Source organism: Hemiscyllium ocellatum, chromosome 45 (genome assembly GCF_020745735.1).
Source record: "Hemiscyllium ocellatum isolate sHemOce1 chromosome 45, sHemOce1.pat.X.cur, whole genome shotgun sequence".
Taxonomy (NCBI): Eukaryota; Metazoa; Chordata; class Chondrichthyes; order Orectolobiformes; family Hemiscylliidae; genus Hemiscyllium; species Hemiscyllium ocellatum.
Window position 1 is genome coordinate 13,175,930 of NC_083445.1, and position 23,058 is coordinate 13,198,987.

General features: G+C 44.7%; 1 protein-coding gene across 5 annotated transcripts in view; it reads left to right on the forward strand.

Moving 5' to 3' along the window:
- The window catches only part of LOC132836070 (KN motif and ankyrin repeat domain-containing protein 2-like), a 162,346-nt gene that overhangs the window by 86,830 nt on the left and 52,458 nt on the right, over positions 1–23,058 (forward strand). For all 5 annotated transcript variants that reach the window (XM_060855322.1, XM_060855325.1, XM_060855321.1 and 2 more), the window contains one exon: positions 17,471–17,560. In XM_060855322.1, the coding sequence (XP_060711305.1) occupies positions 17,524–17,560 (37 nt within the window). In that variant the 5' untranslated portion in view covers positions 17,471–17,523. The remainder of the gene's footprint in view (positions 1–17,470; positions 17,561–23,058) is intronic.

The following is a 23,058-nucleotide window of genomic DNA, read 5'->3' on the forward strand; positions in this document are numbered from 1 at the left end:
TTCTAAACCCTTTTCCCTCATGTACCTTTCCCTCTCTCCACTGATCCCTCCCAAACCGCTCCACACAAGCACAGTTAAATTGAACTTGAGGGATCAGAGAAAGATGGTGTGAGATTCCTGCTCTTGGTTGTCATTGAGAAAGTACCTCTGGCTCACCCCGTTCCCTGGTTTTCCTCACTACATTGTATGTCCGGGCTGGGAGCCCGCCTTCCTAAGCTTCAGCTCATCCCAAATGCCACCCCCTGTAATGTAACTTAGCCGAATTTGGTTTCACCCATTTCCCATGTTTCCACTGACCTTTATATACCTCAAATTTTAATGCTTCGTGTTCAAATCCTTCCATTGCCTTAGAATCCCAACAGTGTGGAATCAGGCCGTTTGGCCCATTGAGTCCACTTCGACCCTCAGAAGAGCATCCCACCCAGAACTACCCCATTTCAGTCAAGGACAGTAGTGGGAAGTTGTGCATGGAGTCCAAAGAGATAGGAGAGATGCAAAATGAATAATACAGTGTTGTCAAGGAGAATTCCAAGATACAGGCTATTAGATTAGACGGGATTGAGGTTCTTAAGGAGGAGGTGTTAGCAATTCTGGAAAGTGTGAAAATAGATAAGTCCCCTGGCTCAGATGGGATTTATCCTAGGATTCTCTGGGAAGTTAGGGAGAAGATTGCCAAGTCTTTGGCTTTGATCTTTATGTCATCATTGTCTACAGGAATAGTGCCAGAAGACTGGAGGACAGCAAATGTTGTTCCCTTGTGCAAGAAGGGGAGTAGAGACAACCCTGGTAATTATTGATCAGTGAGCCTTACTTCAGTTGTGGGCAAAGTTTTGGAAAGGATTATAAGGGATAGGGTTTATAACATCGAGAAAAGAAAAAATTTGATTAGGGATAGTCAACGTGGTTTTGTGAAGGGTAGGTCATGCCTTACAAACCTTACAGAGTTCTTTGAGAAGATGACCAAACAGGTGATTGAGGGTAAAGCAGTTGATGTGTATGGATTTCAGTAAAGCATTTGTGAAGGTTCCCAATGAAAATATTGCGGAAAATAGGGAGGCATGGGATTGAGGGTGATTTAGCGGTTTGGATCAGAAATTAGCTAGCTATAAGAAGACAGAGGGTGGGTTGATGGGAAATGTTCATCCTGGAGTTCAGTTACTGATGGTATACCACAAGGATCTGTTTTGGGGCCACTGCTGTTTGTCATTTTTATAAATAACCTGGATGAGGATATAGAAGGATGGGATAGTAAATTTGCAGATGACACAAAAGTTGGTGGACTTGTAGACAATGCAGAAGGATGTTGCAGGTTACAGAGAGACATAGATAAGCTGTAGAGCTGGGCTGAGAGGTGGAAAATGGAGTTTAATGTGGAAAAGTGTGAGGTGATTCACTTTGAAAGGAGTAACAGGAATACAGAGTGCTGGGCTAATGGTAAGATTCTTGGTAACATGGATGAGCAGAGAGATCCCAGTGTCCATGTTGTTAAGAAGGCCTAGTCTGTTAGCTTTTATTGGTAGAGGGATTGAGTTTTGGAGCAATGAGGTCATGTTGCAGCTGTACAAAACTCAGGTGCAGCCGCACTTGGAGTATTGCGTACAGTTCTGGTTGCCATATTATAGGAAGGATGTGGAAGCTTTGGAAAGGGTTCAGAGGAGGTTTACAAGGATGTTGCCTGGTATGGAGGGAAGATCTTATAAGGAAATGCTGAGGGACTTGAGGCTGTTTTTGTTTGAGAGAAGAAGGTTAAGAGGTGACTTAATAGAGGTATACAACGTGATGAGGATTAGATACGGTGGACAGTGAGAACCTTCCCGAGAGGACGTAGTTTTAAATTGAAGGATGATAGATATTGGACAGATGTTAGAGGTAGTTTCTTTACTCAGAATAGTATGGGCGCTGAGTGTCCTTCCTGCAACAATAGTGGATTCGCCAACTTTAAGGGCATTGAAATGGTCATATAGATGAGAATGGAATAGTGTAGGTTAGATGGGCTTTAGATTGGTTTCACTGATTGGCACAACATCGAGGACCGAAGGACCTATACTGTGCTGTAATGTTCTGTGTTCTCTGTTCTATGTCCTATTCCATCCCTATAGCTCTGCATTTCCCATGGCTAATTCACCCCAACCTGCACATTTTTGGATTGTGGAAGGAGACTGGAGCACTCAGAGGAAACCCACGCAGACTCAGGGAGAATGTACAAATTCCACACAGACAGTCATAGAATCATAGAGATGTACAGCACGGAAACATACCCTTCAGTCCAATTCAACCATGCCAACCAAAGATCTTAAATTAATCTAGTCCTATTTGCCAGCACTTGGTCCACCTCCCTTTAAACCCTTCCAATTCATATACCTATCGAGATGCCTTTTAAATGTTGTAATTGTACCAGTCTCCACCACTTCCTCTGGCTGCTCATTCCAAACACGTACCACCCTCTTTGTGAAAATGTTGCCCCTTAGGTTCCTTTTAAATTTTTCCCCCTCACCCTAAACCCACTAGTTCTTGACTCCCCTATCCCAGGGAAAAGACCTTGTCTATTTACCCTATCCACGCCCCTCATGATTTTATAAACCTCTATATAAGGTCACCCCTCAGCCTCCGATGCTCCAGGGAAAAAAAGCCCCAACTTATTCAGCCTTTCCCTATAGTCAGACCCTCCAACCATGGCAACATCTTTGCAGATCTTTTCTGAACCCTTTCAAGTTTCACAACATCCTTCCAAAAGGAGGGAGACCAGAATTGCACACAATATTCCAAAAGTGGCCTAACCAATGTCCTGCACAGCCACAACATGACCTCCCAATGCCTATATCTAATGCTCTGTCCAATAAAGGAATGCATACCAAACACCTTCCTCACTATCTTACCTACCTGAGGCTGGAATTGAATTTGGGTCCCTGGTGCTGTGAGGCAGTAATGCTAACCATTGAACCACCATGTCACCCCTGTGTTGCTCTCTTTCATATATCTGTAATCTCCTTCAGTCCGACAAGACTCCACATTGCAATTTATTTGTGCCCCGATGCACCTTTCATTTTAATCGCTGTGCCATTGACAGCTGTGTCTGCAGCTGTCTCATCTCCAAGCTCCAAAACCTTGCTCCTGAGGATCTCCGCGTCTCCTCCCCTCCTTTGAAACATCCCCCAAAACCTTTAAAATCTGATTGAAGATTTGTAGCTCGGGTATCCGTTGTTGTGGTTCTGCTCGCCGAGCTGGAAGTTTTTGCTGCAAACGTTTCGTTCCCTGGCTAAGGAACATCATCAGTGCTGTTGGAGCCTCGTGTGAAGCGCTGCTTTGATGTTTCTTCCGGTATTTATATTGGTTTGTTCTTGCCGCTTCCGGGTGTCAGTTTCAGCTGCAGTGATTTGTATGTGGGGTCCAGGTCGATGTGTCTGTTGATGGATGTTCTTGCCGTTTCCGGGTGTCAGTTTCAGCTGTAGTGGTTTGTATATGGTGTCCAGGTCAATGTGTCTGTTGATGGAGTTTGGGGATGAATGCCATGCTTCTAGGAATTCTCTGGCTGTTCTCTGTCTGGCTTGTCCTATGATAGTGGTGTTTTTCCAGTCAAATTCATGTTGTGGTTGTCTGAGTGTATGGCTACTAGAGATAGCTGGTCGTGTCGTTTTGTGGCTAGCTGATGTTCATGGACTCCTGTTTGTCCTATATAGTGTTTTGTGCAGTCCTTGCTGTCTGTTTGTACAGAGATAGCAAGAGCTACATTTTAAAGGTGTCGGAACAGGGAGACTTGAGGGGATTTATATGGGCACCAGTCTTTGAAGGTGGCAGTCAGGTCGATACTCAGTGGTTATACCATGTGGACGTTTAGGATACCCAAGGAGAAGGAATGAGTCCAAATCCAGGACTCCCCTTTGCAAAGGGGAGTTCAGCACCAACGGCAGTAGTGAGTCTAATTCTGGGCACCAGACTTCAGGAGGAACATGAGAGTTTTGGAGAGGGCACAGATGTGCTTTACTAGCACAGTTCCAGGGATGAGAATTTGCAGCAATACTGGAGAAAATTATTCTCCTTTAAACAGAGAAGGCTGAAGAGTGACCAACGTAAAGATAAGGATTTTGATGAGATTAAATAAAGAGATACTTTTCCAATAGCTGAAAGGTCAAAACCAGAGACTGCAGCTTTAATGTGATTGGCAAAGTGATAACGTGAGAGAGAAAAAAAATTAGTGTTGAGTGCTTAGGGTTTGGAAGATACTGCCTGGTGGGCAGATGATATACTTTCATTAATGGTTTCCAAAATGGCACTGGATACATAGTTGGTGGGAGAATAAATTGGAGGGATGTGATGTACATATGAGAGACTGCAACTAACTGGATTGCCTTTCTGAAGAACTGGCACAGACTCCATGGGCTGAATGACCTTCTTTTGTTCAGTACCATGATTTTATGGCAATGAGAGGTCAGAGGTCCAGGAATAATGTAGCCTACATTACTCATCTACAACACATCGAGAGTTATACAATCCAGCAGCACGGAAACAGACCCTTTGGTCCAATCAGTCCATGCCAACTGTGTTCCCAAACTAAACTAGTCCCACTTGCCTGGCTCATAGCCCTCCAAACCTTTCTCCTTCATGTCCCTGCTCAAATGTCTTTTAAATATTGTAACTGTACTTGAATCTACCCCTCCCTCTGGAAGTTCATTCCACACACAAACTACTCTCTGTGTAAGAGTTACCCCTCATGTCCTTTTTAAAACTTTCTCCTCTCACCATAAAGATATGCCCACTAGTCTTGAAACCCCCCACCTTAGGGAAAAAGACTCTTGCTATTCACCTTTTCCTGATTTTATAAACTTTTATAAGGTCACCCCTCAGCCTCCTGCACTCCAGTGGAAATTAGTCCCAGTCTATCCAATGTCTCCTTATAACTCAAAACCCTCTATTCCTGGCAACATCCTGGTAAATCTCTTCTGAACCCTCTCCAGTTTAATAATATCCTTCCTATAACAGGGCGACCAGGACTGGACACAGTACTCCAGAAGAGGCCTCACCAATATCGATCCCAACGTAACATTCCCAACTCCTATACTCAAAGTGAGACCATGTAGGAAGCCTAGTGTGAATGGGATCATCTCCCAGTCAATGTTGGCTTTGTGAGGAAGAGTTTGAGAGGTGGGGGTTGAGAGAGGACAAGAGGGGAGAGAAAACATCAGCCAAAGGAATGAATAAAAATAATAGCAGGAAGGTCTACAGAGGGCTAATGAGACCAGAGTTTTTAAAAAAGCCATCAAAGTGCTCTCTTTGAAATCTCAGCTTCAGTCAATATTAAACTGAAGAGTGTAAACAGACTGTCACATGATGCAGAATGTCAGTCTCATTTGCTGTAAAGCATTTACTGCCGGTAAGTGAGTGTGACCCAGTGTGGGAGGGAGGAGATGTATCAAAGCCTCACCATCTCAGCCAGACCTTGTCACACACACTCAGGTCGGTGAGAGAATGAACAGCTGACATGATAACTTAATACCAGGCCAGCGACCGCAGGGTGTGGAGGTGAGAATGGTCCTTTGCTGCAGGTCCTAATTGTGTATCTGTTTGACTGTGTGACTGTCTGTCTCTGTGTCTGTGTGTGTTTCTTCTATGTTTGTTTGTGTTCAGCTGTATTTTATATCAGAAAGTCTCTGTGTGAGTCTGGGTATCTATGTTTTGGTGTAGGCAACTCTATCTGTCTCTTCATATGTTTATCTGTGTGTCGGCTTGCATGTGTGTCTATCTGAATGTGTTTCTGTCTGTGTGTTGGTGTGTATGCCTTTTTATTCATACATTATGTTTGTAATTGAGTATGTGATTTGCTGTCTGAGTATTTCTGTCTTTGTTTATGAATGTGTGTCTCAGTGTGTGAGAATATGTGGTTGTCTGCATGTGTGTGTGTCAGACTGTATGTCTGTGATAGTCTGAGAATGTGTGTCTGTCGCTGTTAGTCAACATGTATGTGTGGACATGCACGTGTGTGTCTGTGTAAGTGAACATGTGTGCCTGTGTGTCAATGAATGTGTGACTGTGTGTCAGTCCACATGTGTGGGCATGAACATGTTTGTGTGATGAGCATGTGTGGGTCCATATGTGTGTACGTGAACATGCGTGTCTCTGGAAGTGAACATGTATGCCTGTGTGTAAGTGAATGTGTATTTGTGTGTCAGTCCACGTTTGTACGTGAACATGTGTGTAAATGAATGTGTCAGTGAACATGTGTACACAAATGTGTGTGTCAGTATGTACATAGAAATGTGTCTGTGTTTACATGAATGTGTGTCTGTATGCAAATGTGTGTGCCAGTGTCTATGTGAACATATGTCTCTGTGTGTCAGTGAACATGTGTCGTGTCTGTGTGTGTAAGTGAACATGTGTCTGTGTGTTAGTGAGCATGAGTATCTGTATAAGTGAACATGTGTCCCTCTGTGTGTGTAAGTGACCCTGTGTCTGTGTGTGTGTGTAAGTGAACGTGTGTGTCTGTGTGTAAGTGAAAGTGTATGTGAATATGAACACGTCTGTTTGTCTCTGTGCTGATGTTTGTGTGTGTTTGCTTAGAAGTCAATGCTACTATAAACAAGCACTGGGCTCTACATTTTGAAGAATGTGATGATACTCAGATCTGATGTAGTGAACAAGTTTTAAGCCTGTTTTATAAAATGCAAATCTAAAATTTGTTGCATATTTTCGTTATTAAGAGCTCAAAAATGTGCCATTCGGCCCAACTATTCGAAGCCAGTGTTCCTGCTGCACCAAATCCTGCTGCCACCCTGCTTCACCCTCACAGCAGATCCTATTCTCCCTCATATTTATCTTATCCTGTCAGTCACCTCAACTACTCCCTGAGACATTGAGTTTCACATTCTCCAGATAAAGAGTTTTCTGCTGAATTCCCTCCTGAATTTATTAGCGACCATCATATATTTTTAGCTACAGCTTCTTGTCTCCCGCACAAGTAGAAACATCTTGTCTGTGTCGAGTCTATTATATCCCTTCATAAAGACTTCAATTAGTTCACTCCCACGACTTCTCCTTTTTGTGGTACCAGCCCCAATCTATTCCATCTTTTCTGATAGTTAACCCCTTGGTTCTGGTATCGTAATCTTATTTTCATCCTTCTCCATGTCTGGACAATAATAGCAAGATGAGGACTCTGCTTTGTTGGTGCTTTGTGCAATGATTTATTGTCTGACTCCCTCACACATTATGAGTAATTCTGAAAGTCACAACATCAGGGAAAGCCTGACTGAAGTAAGGGTCTGGTAAATGACAGCTTTCTCCCCACCCCCTCTTTCCAAAAAGAAACACACGCACTCAGATTGCCAGAATTGACCCTGTAGTAAATAGACTGCAAGAGCTTGTCATCTGGGAGAGCATTAATCACACTCGCTGTGGGCAAATCAGCAACAAGGTTACGTATGACAGGCCACACATACTTTAATCACATTGAAATTCTCTCAAGAGAATTACTCAATGTACAAACAGATATTTGGACATTCCCAAAGTATTTGGTAAATAGAGTGCCCCACAGGAACTGAAAGACCTTCACATTCTCAACTCCTGGAAGCAAGGCCTTCTGCCTGAATCCTTTCCTGTAGGAAAAGGCCATTCAGCCCAACAAGTCCCTGCTGGTGTTTATTCTCCTTTTTGAGTCTCCTTCTATTCCCACCATCTGTAAAAAAAAATAGAAAATGTGAGTAGGCCAATTAGCCTACTTGGCTCTTCAACCTTATAGAGGTTTATAAAACCACGAGGGATGTGGATAGGTAAATAGGCAGGGTCTTTTCCCTGGCATGGGGGAGTCCAGAACTAGAGGCCATAGGTTTAAGGTCAGAGGGGAAAGATTTAGAAGGGACCTAAGGGGCAACTTTTTCATGCAGAGGGTGGTGTGTGTATAGAATGAGCTGCCAGAGGAAGTGGTGCAGGCTGGTACAATTACACCATTTAAAAGGCATCTCGATGGGTATATGAACAGGAAGGGGTTAGAGGCATATGGGCCAAATGCTGGCAATTGGGATTAGGTCAGATGAAGATAGTCGGCATGGGCGAGTTGGACCGAAGAATCTGTTTCCGTGCTGTACAGCTCTGAGCATATAACACGATCATGGCTGATCCACTCAATGCCACATTCCCGCTCTCCCCTTATAAACCTGGATATCTTTAGCCTCTGGAATTCTTGTCTATTTCTTTCTTAAATTTTACTCAGTGACTTCACCTCCATACCCTCGGAGAAGTCCACAGGCTCAGCACTCTCAAAGAAGAAAGTTGTCCTCCTCTTAATCCAAGACGAGTCTGACCCTCTATCCTGAGGCTGTGACTGATTGTTCTGGACACCCTTAGACAGGGTAATCGTCCCTGCATACAGTCTGTCCGACTCAGTCAAAAGTTCAAATCAGATTCCCTCTCATTCTTCCAAATTCCAGAGCTGGTTCACCCAGTCTCTTCTCATTAAAAAAACTATTATCCCTGGTATCAGTTTGGGGAGTCTTTACTGGACTCCCTCGATGGCAAGTACATCTTTTCCCAGTTAAGAAGAACACACCTGTACACCCCAATCCTAGGTGTGGCCTTACCAAGACTTTGTAATTCGGCAGTTCCTGCTCCTATACTCCAACCTTTTGTAATATCTAAAATATATAAAACACACGATCTGCCTTCCTATCTGCTTGCTGGACCTGCAGACATTGCTTTCAGTGACCAGGTCCCTTTGTATATCATCCTTTCCCAGTCTGCCACCATTTAAATAATATGCTGCGAGTTTTTCCTACCAAAGTGGACGACTGCACATCTATACCTGTCACATTGTGTCTGCCATGCATTGCCCATCCTCACAAACTGTCTAAAGTGCTCTGAAACCTCTTTAAAGGCTCCTCACTACTCTTGCTCCCACCGCATTTCATGTTGTCAGCAAACTTGCAACTTGATTCCCTCATCCAAATCATTGATAGCTAGAGACCTAACTCTGATTCCTGTTGTACCCCACCAGTCAGTGCCTGTCACTCTGAAAATGACCCATTTATTCCTGTTCCCTGCCTGCAACCCAACTCTCAATCCAAGCCAATATGTTACCACCAGTCCCACATGTTTTGATTTTTAACTTCTTATGTGGGATTTTTTTCAAATCTTTTTATTCCATTTTCTTTCTCATCTACTCATCCACGTTTCTTCAGAAAGTGCCTGAGTCATTTCATCCTGCCTTGTTCCCTGACCCATGGAAAATGTGTGCCACGCACACACAGGAATCTGTCGTGTATGCATTAGCCAAAAGAAAATGCCATCCAGCTTAATTGTAGTTTTCAGCTCTTGGCCCACATCCCAGCATATTACAACACATGCACATCCAAACTGTGGAGGAATGTTATCAGGAGCAATGATAGGCAGGTGTCAGTGCAGGTCAGTCTGTCCTTTAAATAATAGCACCAAAGCCCCCTCGGATGTCTGGCTTCAATGAGCATCACCAGAGATGGCAAGCAAATGAGTTGCCCATGTTGCTTATAGCACACAATCTTCTTAAGGGAAGAGAAATTAGAAATATAGAAACAAGGATCAGGAATATGGCATTTAGCCTGTTCTGCCCTTCATGGCTTTTTCTTTATCTTAATGCCCTATTCTCATTTTCTCTCCATACCCCTTTGAGGCTTCTAAAATCACTTTCTGGAATATATTCCATGACCCAACCTTCTGTGGTAGAGAATGCCACAGATTCACCACCCTCAGAGTGAAGACATGTTTCCTGTTATCAGTCCTAGATGGCCTACTCTGTATCTGAAGACTAAGTGATCCCAGAATCAAGACTCCAAACCTGTAGAAATATCTTCTCTACATTCGGTTCATCCAACCCTGTTAGAATTTTGTACATTCCAATCAGATCCACTCCTATCCATCTAAACTCTAGAATAAGGCCCAGTAGGGAGATATAACCATGCATGCAGCATTACCACGGGTCTGGTAAGTAGGCAAGACATTCCTACTTCTGAACTCAGTACCTTAATACATCTACAGGTGCCTTACAGGAGCATAATCAGCTGTTTAACATTGAGCCACATGAGGAGATGTTTGGAAAAGTAACCAAAAACATTCTGAAAGCAGTAGATTCAAAGCAATGTCTGGAATGAGAGAAAGGGTGACAGGTTTAGGGAGTGACATAGCTCATTTGAAAGTGGAGCCAAAAATGAAATTCAAAAATGAAACTGGAGAGCTGTGAAATGTTGTACCTGCCACACGGTGTCTGTGAACTCTTACTCTGAGCAAAGACCTTCGAGTCGACTCTTATAAACAGTAATATTCGTTTATTGACCACAATTAATATTAGAACAATGAAGTATACTGTAAACTAACGATGAACACTAAACTATCTTACACTTCAACTTACCTTTGTGTGATAGTATACCACCACACTAGAACTTGGCCAGGCTCCACATAGTGATGTCTTCTTCATCTTCCAATGGTCTTGTAGGTGTCTTCTCTTTCAATGGTTATTCTCGAGTTTGCATCCTGAGTGGGGTTTAGTGGCCATTCTTATCCTTCCAAGCCTTTGCACCCTTTTGGGAGGGTCTTGAGGATCTGTCAGTGGATAGATCAGGTTCAATTACCCTGATCGATCAGACTCAACCAGATGTTAGGCGAAAGTGAGTACTGCAGATGCTCGAGATCAGAGCCAAGATTAGAGTGATGCTGGAAAAGCACAGCAGGTCAGGCAGTATCCGAGGAACAGGAATATCGACATTTCGGGCAAAAGCCCTTCAGGAATAACTTGATGCTCCCAATTGTTCCGAGGGCGATATTCCATTGTCCCGTTCGAATCCAGGTGTGTATTGTAGGTTCTGCAGCTGTCAAGTTTGTTTGCAAACCACCTGTGGGTAGCTGCAGACTGTCTGGATTCTGTAGCGTGTGGATTGACACAAGCACTTTAGGCAGCACCTGAGGAGCAGGAGAGTCGGCGTTTCGAGCATAAGCCCTTCCTGATGAAGTCGGATGCTGTTTTTCCAGCGCCACACTTTCCAACTCCGATCTCCAGTGTCTGCGGTCCTCACTTTCTCACAAGTCACTTCAGTCAAGACTGGCTTCCACTTCCTAGCATGCTTTAATTTATGGCCTTTACTTTATCGAAGTTCATCATAAATCAATTATTTTGGGCAGCCTGTCTGACCACAGAAAGCTCAGAGGTCAAAAGTCAGAGAGCAGAGAACCCCCGAGGTTCGAGGTTGAGAAAATGTCTGTGGGTTAAGGCTATGGAGGGATTTTAACCAAAGGATAAAAATGTTTTACTTGAGGGGGTACTTCACAAATGGCCAACAGAACTTTAATGTTGCCGAGCAGCAGTTAGCCTGTGCCCTGCTCCATACCTCTGACCCTTGCCCATCACCCTGTGCCCAGTAGGTAATGTTCCTGATGGCATCTCCATCATTTAACACTTGTTTTTGCAGGAAAAAAGGCACGATTTAAAAAGATGTCCAAGATTTTAACTCTGTGTAAAGTCTACACTTCCAGGCTGGGAAGCCTAGGCCTGTGTACTGCACTGATCAGAGAGTAATGACCCCCATCCCGTTCTGAGTTAACACAAAGGCTGGAATCCCCTGTGGTTACCATTTCCTCTCTGCTCTGCTGTTTACCTCATACTCAGTGTGTGAACTTATTTTTTTAAAGTTCCTCACAGATGATGTTAAACCATTGGATGACATAGCACAGAAAGAGCTTTCGGCCCATCATTCCCGTACCGGCTCAATAGCAGAGCTACCCAAGTAATTCCAATTCTCTAGCAGGGCTCTTATGGCATTGTGATACTTCTAAGGCAGAAGACGTATGTTTGATATGGAGGTGTGTCATAACCTGTCCAAGCAGATCAATTCAACATAATGCAATTATGTACCTTAGGTAAACATCACAAATCTTGGCAGATTTAATTAGTTCTTTAACCTGACAGGTCAGGAATCTATGTTCTCCCATGAGATCTATAGTCCAGGCTAACTTAGAGTAGAATCCCTGCAGTGTGAAAGTAGGCCATTCAGCTCAAGTCCACATTGACCATCCAAAGAGATATCCACCCCCTCATTTTCCATGGCCAATCCAACTAACCTGCGCACCTTTGGACTGTGGGAGGAAGCCGGAGCACCCAGAGGAAACCCACGCAGACACGGGGAGAATGTGCAAACTCCACACAGACAGTCATCCCGTGGGTGGAATCGAAACCGGGTCCCTGGCGCTATGAGGCAACAGTGCTCACCACTGAGCCAGCATCGTGTGCTGCATTGGTCAGAGCACCATCTCCCAGGAGAAATACTAAACATAAGTTAATTAAAAACTGAAAGTAGCACAGATGTGCTGAAGGTGACACTGGTGCCAGGAATGCCAGTCTGTTCTGGGATATCCCAACAGTGACAAGCTGTTCTGGATACAGCGAGTGATAGAATGGGGCGAGAGTCGGACAAGTTAATGAGGCGACTTTAGTGAGATGTGGATAGATTACTTTCTTAGCCTCAGCAAGAGAAATCCTCAGTGAAACTCAACGAAACTGACTCTTAACCCAAAAAACAATGGCTGTTTTAGCCCAGAGTTAACCGTTTGATTCTAATATAGCTCTTGTTCAGAATAAAAACCATTATTGGATTTGAAACGTTAACTCTTTCTGTCTCCACATATGCAGTCAGACCTACCAAGTTACTCCTACATTAGATATTTTACAAATCAGCCTGTTCAGAGATGTTACTATACACCACTTGAGCAGGTGAGACCAAGCTTCCTAGCTCAGAGATTGGGACATTGCCAGTGTACCAAAAGAGCCCCCTTTGCTTTTCTTAAACAGAGACCAGTTTGCTGGTTGCAATGAGGGCTATTAAAAACCATTAAACGCCAGGCGCAACAATAACTTCAATTAAAAGTTGATGGCACAGGTGTAAGATGGACTGATATCTCTCATCTTCCATCAGTAACAAGACCAGTTTCACTAACCCCACCCTCAACAGCTTATCTCTACAGCAAATGCTTGACAGTTGTGAGTGTTGATCTCAGGAAAGATCTATCTCTGAATATTGGTTAACGGGAATGGAATGCAGCCAGAAACTGCGGTTTTGGACGGCCGCTCTTACTAGGCCAGGAACTCGTCCTCAATGCCAAGTGCACTGGGGTTGATGCCAGACAAAGACAGTTGTAAAGTAGGAAAATTCAACTCTGATCTGGGCAGCAGCTTGGCAAACTTCCATACACCCACACATCTGATTGGCTGCTCTTGAAATTGTGGCGCTGATGTAGGTAACTTGAGGGTTAATGTCCCTGTGGGAAGCATTGTTACAAAGTGCCAAACAAAATGAGAATGTTTGTCCCTTTCCCAAATCCAGTGTGTGTACAGGTTGCAACATGCTGAGTTTGCTCCCACACACTTTCGGTGTTGTGTTTTGGCGACTTAGGAAATCTTTCACTGTATTTGTTTTGTAAAACTACACATGACAATAAATTACTATTCTATTCACTTGTGTAACAGTAAATGAGTGTGAGCAAAAAGTCCCTTAATGAACTGAGTAGTGTTCGGTTTCTAATCAATCACAGTGTGAAGAGACCTTCGTCCTGTATTGTACTCTCAGCAATACATATCTGTCAGGGAGTGTTTGATGGGAACAGTGTAGAGAGAGCTTTACTCTGTATCTAACCTCGTGCTGTCCCTGTCCTGGGAGTGTTTGATGAGGACAGCTTTGAGGGAACTTTATATTCGGTTTAAAAGAGCAGAGGGAGATTTAGTTTCAGGTTAAAAGAGTAAAAGAAGCTTCATTTTGTGTGTCTCCCTGTGCTGTACTTGTCTTGTACGTATATGATGGGCATAATGTGGAGGAAACTTTACACCTAACCCTGTGCTGTATTTGATGAGCCCAGTGAAGAGAAGATTTTATTGTGTAGCCAACCTGTGCTGTACCTGTCTTGGGTGTTTTGAATGGGAACTGTGTCAAGGGAGTTTTAATGTCAATTTAAAAGAAAACATGGACATTTACTTTCTGTTTAAAAGTGTAAAGAGAACTATACTCTGTAAATAACTCCATGCTGTCCTGTCCTGGGAGTGTTTGATGAGGACAATGTAGAGCAAGCTTTACTCTGTAAATAACCCTGTGCTGTCCTTGTCCTTGGAGTGTTTGATGGGGACAGCGTAGACAGGGCTTTACCCTGTATCTAGCCCCATGCTGTCCCTGTCCTGGGAATGTTTGATGGGGGCAGTGTAGAGGGGGCTTTATCTTGTATCTAACCCCATGCTGTACCTTTCCTGGCCACGTTTGATGGGAACAGTGTAGAGAGAGCTTTACTCTGTATCTAACCTCGTGCTGTCCCTGTCCTGGGAGTGTTTGATGGGGACAGTGTACAGGGAGCTTTACTCTGTATCTAACCCAGTGCTGTCCCTGTCCTTGGGAGTGTTTGATGGGGACAGTGTACGGGGAGCTTTACTCTGTATCTAACCCAGTGCTGTCCCTGTCCTTGGGAGTGTTTGATGGGGTAAAAAGTGAGGTCTGCAGATGCTGGAGATCAGAGCTGAAAATGTGTGCTGGTTAAAGCGCAGCAGGTTAGGCAGCATCCAAGGAACAGGAAATTCGATGTTTCGGGCCAGAGCCCTTCATCAGATCTTTACTCTGTATCTAACCCATACTGTCCCTGTCCTGGGAGTGTTTGATGGGGGACAGTGTAGAGAGAGCTTTACTCTGTATCTAACCCCGTGCTGTCTCTGTCCTGGGAGTGTTTGATGGAGACAGTGCAGAGGGAGCTTTACTCTGTATCTAACCCGTACTGTCCCTGTCCTGGGAGTGTTTGATGGGGAACAGTGTAGAGAGAGCTTTACTCTGTATCTAACCCATACTGTCCCTGTCCTGGGAGTATTTGATGGGGAGATTGTAGAGGGAGCTTTACTCTGTATCTAACCCCGTACTGAATCGTGTCCTGGGAGTGTTTAGGGAGACAGTGTAGAGAGAACTTTACTCTACCTTTCCCCATGCTGTCTCTATCCTGGGAGTGTTTGATGGGGGAGAGTGTGGAGGGGGCTTTACCCTGTATCTAAACCTGTGCTGTCCCTGGCCTGGGAGTGTTTGATGGGGACAGTGTAGAGGGAGCTTTCATCTTATCTAAGCCCGTGCTGACCCTGTCCTGGGATTATTTAGTAGGGGAGAGTGTAGGGAGAGCTTTACTCTGTATCTAATCCCATACTGTCCCAGTCCTGGGAGTGTTTGATGGGGGACAGTGCAGAGAGACATGTACTTTCTGTTTAAAAGAGTAGAAGAATTTTACTTTGTATCTGAAGCCCTTTATATTGGCTTTGTAAATGCGACTGATGTTGATGTCAAGCATCAAGTGGCGATGAGCCAGGATCTAGTTCTGTCATTGCGACCGTCAGAAAATTCCTGCTGTTGGTCACAGGGTCTGAAGCTCAATTTGGACTCAACCCTGACTGACCCATCAAAGCATTCAGCCTGTCACTAATATTTCGACACCATCAGTACACAGTTAGTGTGGAGAACAGCCTTACTGACGTGATCACCACACTAGAAAAATGATCATCTTCGGCCCAAACTATGTCTTGTCTAGTCTCCACATCCATTCCTTGTCTTTTTCAGATTCAGTTCAGTGTTTCAACTTACTAAAATTTATTTGATGTCTTTTTCCACCTGTTAATGATCCTTGTGTATGTACCGTGGATGCCTGTCCCACATAACTTATCATTTAGCTGTGATCTGTTGATGGGATGTAGAGCACTTGGGAAAAGGACCATGAGTATAATTACCAACATTAACCAGTTGGGCTGAATGGCCTGTTCCTGTGATGCCATGTGAACATTTAACAGGATAATAGTGGCTGTAAGACTGGATTGTAAAATGCAGAGATCCTGATTTCCAATCCTACATGAACTGGAATTTGGGAATTTGGTCCATTTGCAGTTTGATGTCAGGGATGGAGAAAGATTGTGAAAATCCAACTGAGGTCTTCAGGTGACAGCGCCTTCCTGCCACTTTCTTGTCATCCCTTAGTCTAAGTCTTGTCCTTTCGCATGTATTTCTCTCAATGTCCTGAGCTCCACTAAAGAAGAGAGATAACTGTGACCTTGGCCCAGATCCCCATGTACCACGTGCATTAAATATAACAGAATGGGATACTCAGAGGGTTAGATGTCCCAAACTGTGGGAATTCAGACTACCCTGAGAGAGTAGATGGAACCACTGGTTTTTTAGTATGGTCAAGCAGCACCTCAATTTTAAAATTCTTGTTCTTGTGCTCAAAGCCCTCCACTACGTTGACCTTCTCTGCCATCTGACTCAGGAACACTAGCCTCTGAAACACCTCTAATCCTGGCCTCCTGTCTGTATGTCCCCGTATTCACTTGCTTCACCACTGGTGTCGGTACCTTCAGTAGACCAAGTCCTAAACTCTGCAATGTCCTCCCTATTCTCACCTCCTCCTGGTGTAGCTCATTGTCCAGGTATTTGGTGATCTGCACTAATACCTCCATGTGAGAATGTGTCAGATTCTGTTTGATAATGCTCCTGTGGAATGCCTTGGATCATCTTCACAAAATCGTACAGTCCAAAAGAGGCTCTTCAGCCCATTGAGTCGGCACTGACATGCTACACTCAACCTACACCAGTCCACTTTTGCAGCACTTCGCCCATAGCCTTGAACATTATGCTCATCCAGGAACCTTCTTGCCTTAAGTGCTCTCCCAGTCCATGCATTCCCGACTCCCACCACCCTCTGAGTCAAAATATTGTTTGAATCCTCTCGAAACCTCCTGACCTTCATTTTAAAATTATGCCCCCTTGCTGTTCGCCCTTCAACAAAGATGCTTCCTATCCATCCTATCCATGCCCCTCATAATGTTGTATACCTTCCTCCTCCAACCTTCTCTGCTGTGAAGAAAACAGCCCCAGCTTATCCTGTCGCCGTCCCGAAACGTTAACTCTGATTTCTCGCCGCAGATGCTGGCGGACCTGCTGGGTTTTTGCAGCAATTTCTGTTTTGGTTTCTGAGCTTATCCAGCCTCTCTTCATAACTAAACCATCCCAGGCAACACCCTAGTAAATTTTCTCTGCAGTAACTATTAACTTTAATTAATTTTATTAACTTAATGATGCTACAAAACAGTGCTACATAAATGCATGTTGTTGTTTTATTGTTTCTGCTTGTGTTAAAATGTCCCGAGCTACCTGTTGAATGAGCTGGTTATAATGGATCTTTTCAGGTCACTCATATGCAGGACTAAGTTCTGAATCAAACAGCAGGCCTAGAACTGTTTGATTATGTCATATCAACACAAGTGACACCTCTCAGATAGGAATATTCACTTGAAAAGAGATCACCAGCTGTATTATCATGTACGTTTTGGGTGATGTAGAAACAGAACTTCTCCTGTCAGAGAGAAGGTCAGTGCTAAAGGCCACCCATATAAGGTAGTACCCTGTGTTCTGACTTACCTGTTTCCTGTAACATTCTGATTTCTTTATATTCTTGAACGCAGGCTCCCGTGTGACAACCTAATCTCCTAGCAACTGAAGAAGATCAGAAGTCAAGATGGCGGAGGTACTCCAAATGAAAACAAGCTTCCCTGGTAAGTGTAATGCATTGAAGTCACTCGCACCCCTTAAAGTCACCACTCATAACCAACTTGACATAAATCTGAGTTTGTTCAGTTTAGTGTAAGGGACAGTTCTAATTTAACCTATCGACTATGAACCCAAGGCCATTCTACCCAGAGAATGGGATTAACATTGTCTCCACACCATGTCTGTAACCATAACCTTCATATAATCCTTTGGATGTTTTCCAGTAAGTTAGAGTCAAGCCTAACTCTGTTAGTGAGTGATTCAGTAAAGATCAAGCCCTGTAGGTGATCATACAAAATGTCTTCAAAATATTTTCACAATAAAAAAAAGTAACACACATAACACAAATTATTCAGTGTCTTTTTCTTTAAATTGACGTGCATCAGATGTCTTTCCATAATTTACAGCACAAAGTCACTTTCATTTCAATAGACAATAGACAACAGGTGCAGGAGTAGGCCATTCGGCCCTTCGAGCCAACACCACCATTCATTATGATCATGGCTGATCATCCTCAATCAGTATCCTGTTCCTATCTTATCCCCATAACCCTTGATTCCACTATCTTTAAGAGCTCTATCCCTCTCTTTCTTGAAAGTATCCAGAGACTTGGCCTCCACTGCCTTCTGGGGCAGAGCATTCCATATATCCACCATTCTCTGGGTGAAGAACTTTCACCTCACACTCTGTTCTAAATGGCCTACCCCTTTATTTTTTAAACTGTGCCCTCTGGTTCTGGACTCACCCATCGGCGGAAACATGCTTCCTGCCTCCAGAGTGTCCAATCTTTTAATTCGGATTGTGAACGGTCCGTAAGGTTCGGAATGCATGCATTTTGCATGTTTGTCCAGGTTAAATGGTATTGCATTGAATGGAGCAGATTTATTCCACATTAAGTGAAGCTGATCTAGCTCTCTGGCTCCATAACTAAGAACTGACCATGATGTTGAGTCCCATGGTCCACACGGCCCCATACTCATTCCCTGGTGGTAATTGAACAGCAGCCTTGGGCTATGAAAGTCTGTGTCCTCAGTCCTACTCACTACCCAGTGAGCCCCACAGTGTGTGGACATTGGTTCAGGATGGGATTAGGCTGTAATTCTCTCTGGCCAGTCCTAGTTCTCTATTAAGAGATAATAGCTGAGTCTTCAAGGATGGAAAAGTGATTGCCACATCTAGCATGTTGTATCCATTAGCACCTTTCAGAACGTTATGGGTAAAAATATCATAGAATCCTACAGAGTGAAGCCTTCGGGGCCAGCAGCACCAAGGTCCCAGGTTCAATTCCACCCTTGGGTGACTGTCTGTGTGGAATTTGCATGTTCTCCCCAGAGTCTGGGTTTCCTCTGGGTGCTCTAGTTTCCTCACACAGTCCAAAGATGTGCAGGTCAGGTGGATTGGCCATGCTACATATATTGTCCAGGCGGGTTATCCATGGGGAATGCAGGGTTATAAGGATGGGTCTGGGTGGGATGCTCTTCAGAGGGATAGTGTGGACTTGATGGGCTGAATGGCCTGCTTCCACACTGAAGGCATTCTATGATTTGGCATATCATGTTTGCTACTGTCACTTTAAAATAATGATCCAATTGGTCCTATTTGCTTGCTATTACCCAAGGCTCCCCAGGTCCCCTTTCAGAGTTTCAACTAGATCAGTTTCCCCCACCTTTCAGTTATGGAATTCCATATCTCAGCTCCTTGCTGTATATAATACATTCTCCTCCTCCTCTCCCCTGCTTCTTTTGCCAATGATACCTTTCCTTGATCATCCTACCAGTTTCTCCTTACTTAGTTTATTGAAATCCCTTTAGAACCAGAGAATTGTTACAACACTGAAGGAGTTTGTGTGAGCATTCATATCTGCACAAACTCTCTGAATGAACATCATGACTCTGTATCATTCTTTTTTGATAATATGCACATTGTTTTTATTTAAATAGTCAATAATGATAAAATAATTGTGAACTCTTCTGTTGAATCTTCTCTTAAACTCTGTTGTAAGGGAATCAACCCCAGCTCTCTTGAATTCCACCTACCTGAAAATTTTTAAACTGGGTTTAACCTTCTCTCTACTCTTTCCAAGCACTTAGTATCATAGAATGGCTACTCCAAAGACAGTGGCCTTTTTCCATTGTGTCTGTGCTCACTGTTTGGAAGAGCTACTTAGCAAGTAAGTTTGCTTTCTATCTCACAGCCCTGCAAATCTTTTCTCTTGAGAAAACAATCCAATTCCTTGTTGCAAACCGTGATTGAATCTGCTTCCAGTCCCCTGTCAGGCCGTGTATTCCATTTCCGAACCTCTCACTGCCTGGAAAGGCTTCTCCTCAAGTTGCACTTACTTTTTTTACCAATCAGTATCTGCTTGTTTTTGAGATTCTGCCACGGGGAACAATTTCTCCCATTTTCTCTATCCTCACTTCTCATGAGATTGAACACCTCGAACAAACCTCCTCTTCTCCTCTGAGGAAACAAGCTTAGCAGGCCCAGCTTCTCCGACTGAAGTCTCTCACCTTAGAATCACTCTCATAAATGTTTCTGCACCCAGCACATTCCAATACCTCCACATTTCCAATGTGTTCTCATTCTGCATAAAGTCTGGTGCCCAGCATTGAATGCAATGCTCCAATTGTGACTTGGGCAGTGATTTGTAAAGGTTCACCATAATCTAGGAGCAAATTATTGCAGAGGTTGGAATCTGTACTGAAAAGAACAAATGCTGGCGATCACATCAGGTCAGACAACGTCCATGGAGAGAGAGCAAACTAATGTTTTGAGTTGAGATGGCTCTTCATCAGAGCACCATAATCTTCTTGCTCATGTATTCTGTGCATCTATTTATAAAGCCTTGACATCATTCTTAAAATGTGCTGGCCAGAATTGGACTCAGTTGCTTCAATGCGTTTCATTTGTAAGCTGGGCAGGCAGGTTAAGGGCCAACTTGTAAGTCCATCCAGTACACACCAGTGACAGGCAGTAAGAGTGGGAGAAATTCCTGGTCAGCCACATGATGGAAAGAATATTGAAACCTCTAGCTTCACTATCCACAGTTCCAGACTCCAACATGTGTGTAAAAGAGCAGATAGCCACACGGAGCAACATGGACTCCCTGAGTGAACTGTATCACAGCACCACCACAATGTGGGTTTCATTGCAACCTCATTTGCCCCAATATTCTCGCTTGGTGGCCTTTCTTGGAAACGTTTGACCCCTTCCCATCTGTTCGGAGGTGTGTTTCTGTGTTCCAATCAAACCCACTCTTCGTTTTGAAACCAGCATTGCATTAGGAAGTAATGTGTTCTCCCTCTTATTGAAAGTCAACTTCTCCTGCTGCTTAATACTGCCTTATTTCACAATCCTGGTGGAATCGCATCTGGAAGGACCTCCCTATGTGTTCTTGCAGTGCTGAGTGTGGTATACAGTGCACGTGAAGGAGACAATATTTAGGAGAAATCTTTCCTGCACCAAATCATGCACTGCCATCAATTTCCCATTTACTGTTAACTCCGGGATTGGCCTAAGGATGTAAATCTCCACAAGGTCTTTGCTCTCAGTGGGTGGTCCTCCAACTCCCTGGATGCTAGCACCAGTCCCGTGACCGTCTGTCAACAGGGTGAGTTGTTCTGTTTGGTTGGTGCAAACACTCGTGAACTCAGTTCATGGCTGAGAGGGAGAGTGGAATTTGGACAGTCAGATTCAGGCGTCTGCATTGTATCTCCCAGCGAGAGTGGTATTTCAAAGGCAAGGGGAATTGTTGGACTCCTGCATTCAGAGACATACCAATGTAAGGTACACATTCAAAATGTCTGTCGCTGCATCGGAAATAACGTAGTAGGCAAGGTGTCAGCCTGTGCAGCTTAAAGGTTTTACTGTTTGGATCAGTCCCAGTTACACTAAAACACCTTTAATCGTGAGAGTGAAAATGTTCAGTGCTTCAGAGAAGCAGGGAGAATGTTTCTCACTGAATACTTACTGATACAGGAAAGAGTTTAACTTAATAAATCCTCTAAATTCCTGCAACTGCATAGAAATTTCTGATCGGTAAATAAAGAGTTAGCGGGTGCCTCTAATTTTTAACCTAACAGTATTCATACAGTCTCTGTCTCTGTCTCGTTATACTTTCTTCTGAACATGTAGGAGGGCACATTGTCATGAGGAGTTCTTTCAGCTGACGATACAGTGCCTATCAGAGATGGGTAGAAATCACTGTGGAAGGGCAGGAGGCCATTTGGCCCTTCGTGTCAATGATGACACGTGAATTTCCACCGTGACCCATAGGGAGGAGGGCGTTAATTGAGACTGCACCTACCTCAGAGTTCCTTCAGACTCGAAGCATGAGGAAATTGTGGCACTAAAGCAAAAACAGGAACAGCAGATGCTGACAATCTGCAGTTGAAAATGCCAGAGGTACTCTGGCAGTATCTACGGACGGAGGGACAGAATGTACATTTCAGCCTTTAATCAGATATTAGAAATGTAATCAAACTTGAGCAAGTGACTGGGAACAATGGGGGGGTGAGAAGGAAACAGAGTGTGGCGAGCGACAGAGTGTGGGGGGTGACAGAGTGTGGGGGGTGACAGTGTGTGGGGGGGTGACAGTGTGTGTGGGGGGGGACAGTGTGTGTGGGGGGGGACAGTGTGTGTGGGGGCAGTGTGTGTGTGTGTGGGGGGGGGGACAGAGTGTGTGCAGTGGGACAGAGTGTGTTGGGGGAGACAGAGTGTGTGGAGTGGGACAGAGTGGGGGTGGACAGAGTGTGGGGGGGAAAGGGTGTTTGGGGTGACAGTTTGTGTGGGGGGGACAGAGTGGGGGGAAGATTGTGGGGGGACAGAGTATTTGGGAGGAAAGAGTGTGCGGGGGGGACAGAATGTAGGGGTGACAGAGTGTGTGGGTTGACAGAGCGTGTGAGGTGGGACAGAGTAGGGGTGGACAGAGTGTGGGGGGAACAGACTGTTTGGGGTGACAGTGTGTGTGGGGGGGGAACAGAGAGTGGGGGGGACAGAGTGTGGGGGGGGACAGAGTGTGGGGGGCGACAGAGTGTGTGGGGGCCGACAGAGTGTGTGGGGGCCGACAGAGTGTGTGGGGGCCGACAGAGTGTGTGGGGGCCGACAGAGTGTGGGGGGCGACAGAGTGTGTGGGGGGCGACAGAGTGTGTGGGGGGGCGACAGAGTGTGTGGGGGGGACAGAGTGTGTGGGGGACAAAGTGTTGGGGGGACAGAGTGTAGGGGTGACAGAGTGTGTGAGGTGGGACAGAGTGGGGGTGGACAGAGTGTGGGGGGGCAGAGTGTTTGGGGTGACAGTGTGTGTGGGGGGGAACAGAGAGTGGGGGGGACAGAGAGTGTGGGGTGACAGAGAGTGTGGGGGGGACAGAGTGTAGGGGGGACAAAGTGTTGGGGGGACAGAGTGTAGGGGGACAAAGTGTTGGGGGGCGACAGTGTAGGGGTGACAGTGTGAGAGAGGTGGGACAGAGTGTGGGGGGATGACAGAGTGTGTGGGGGAGGCAGAGTG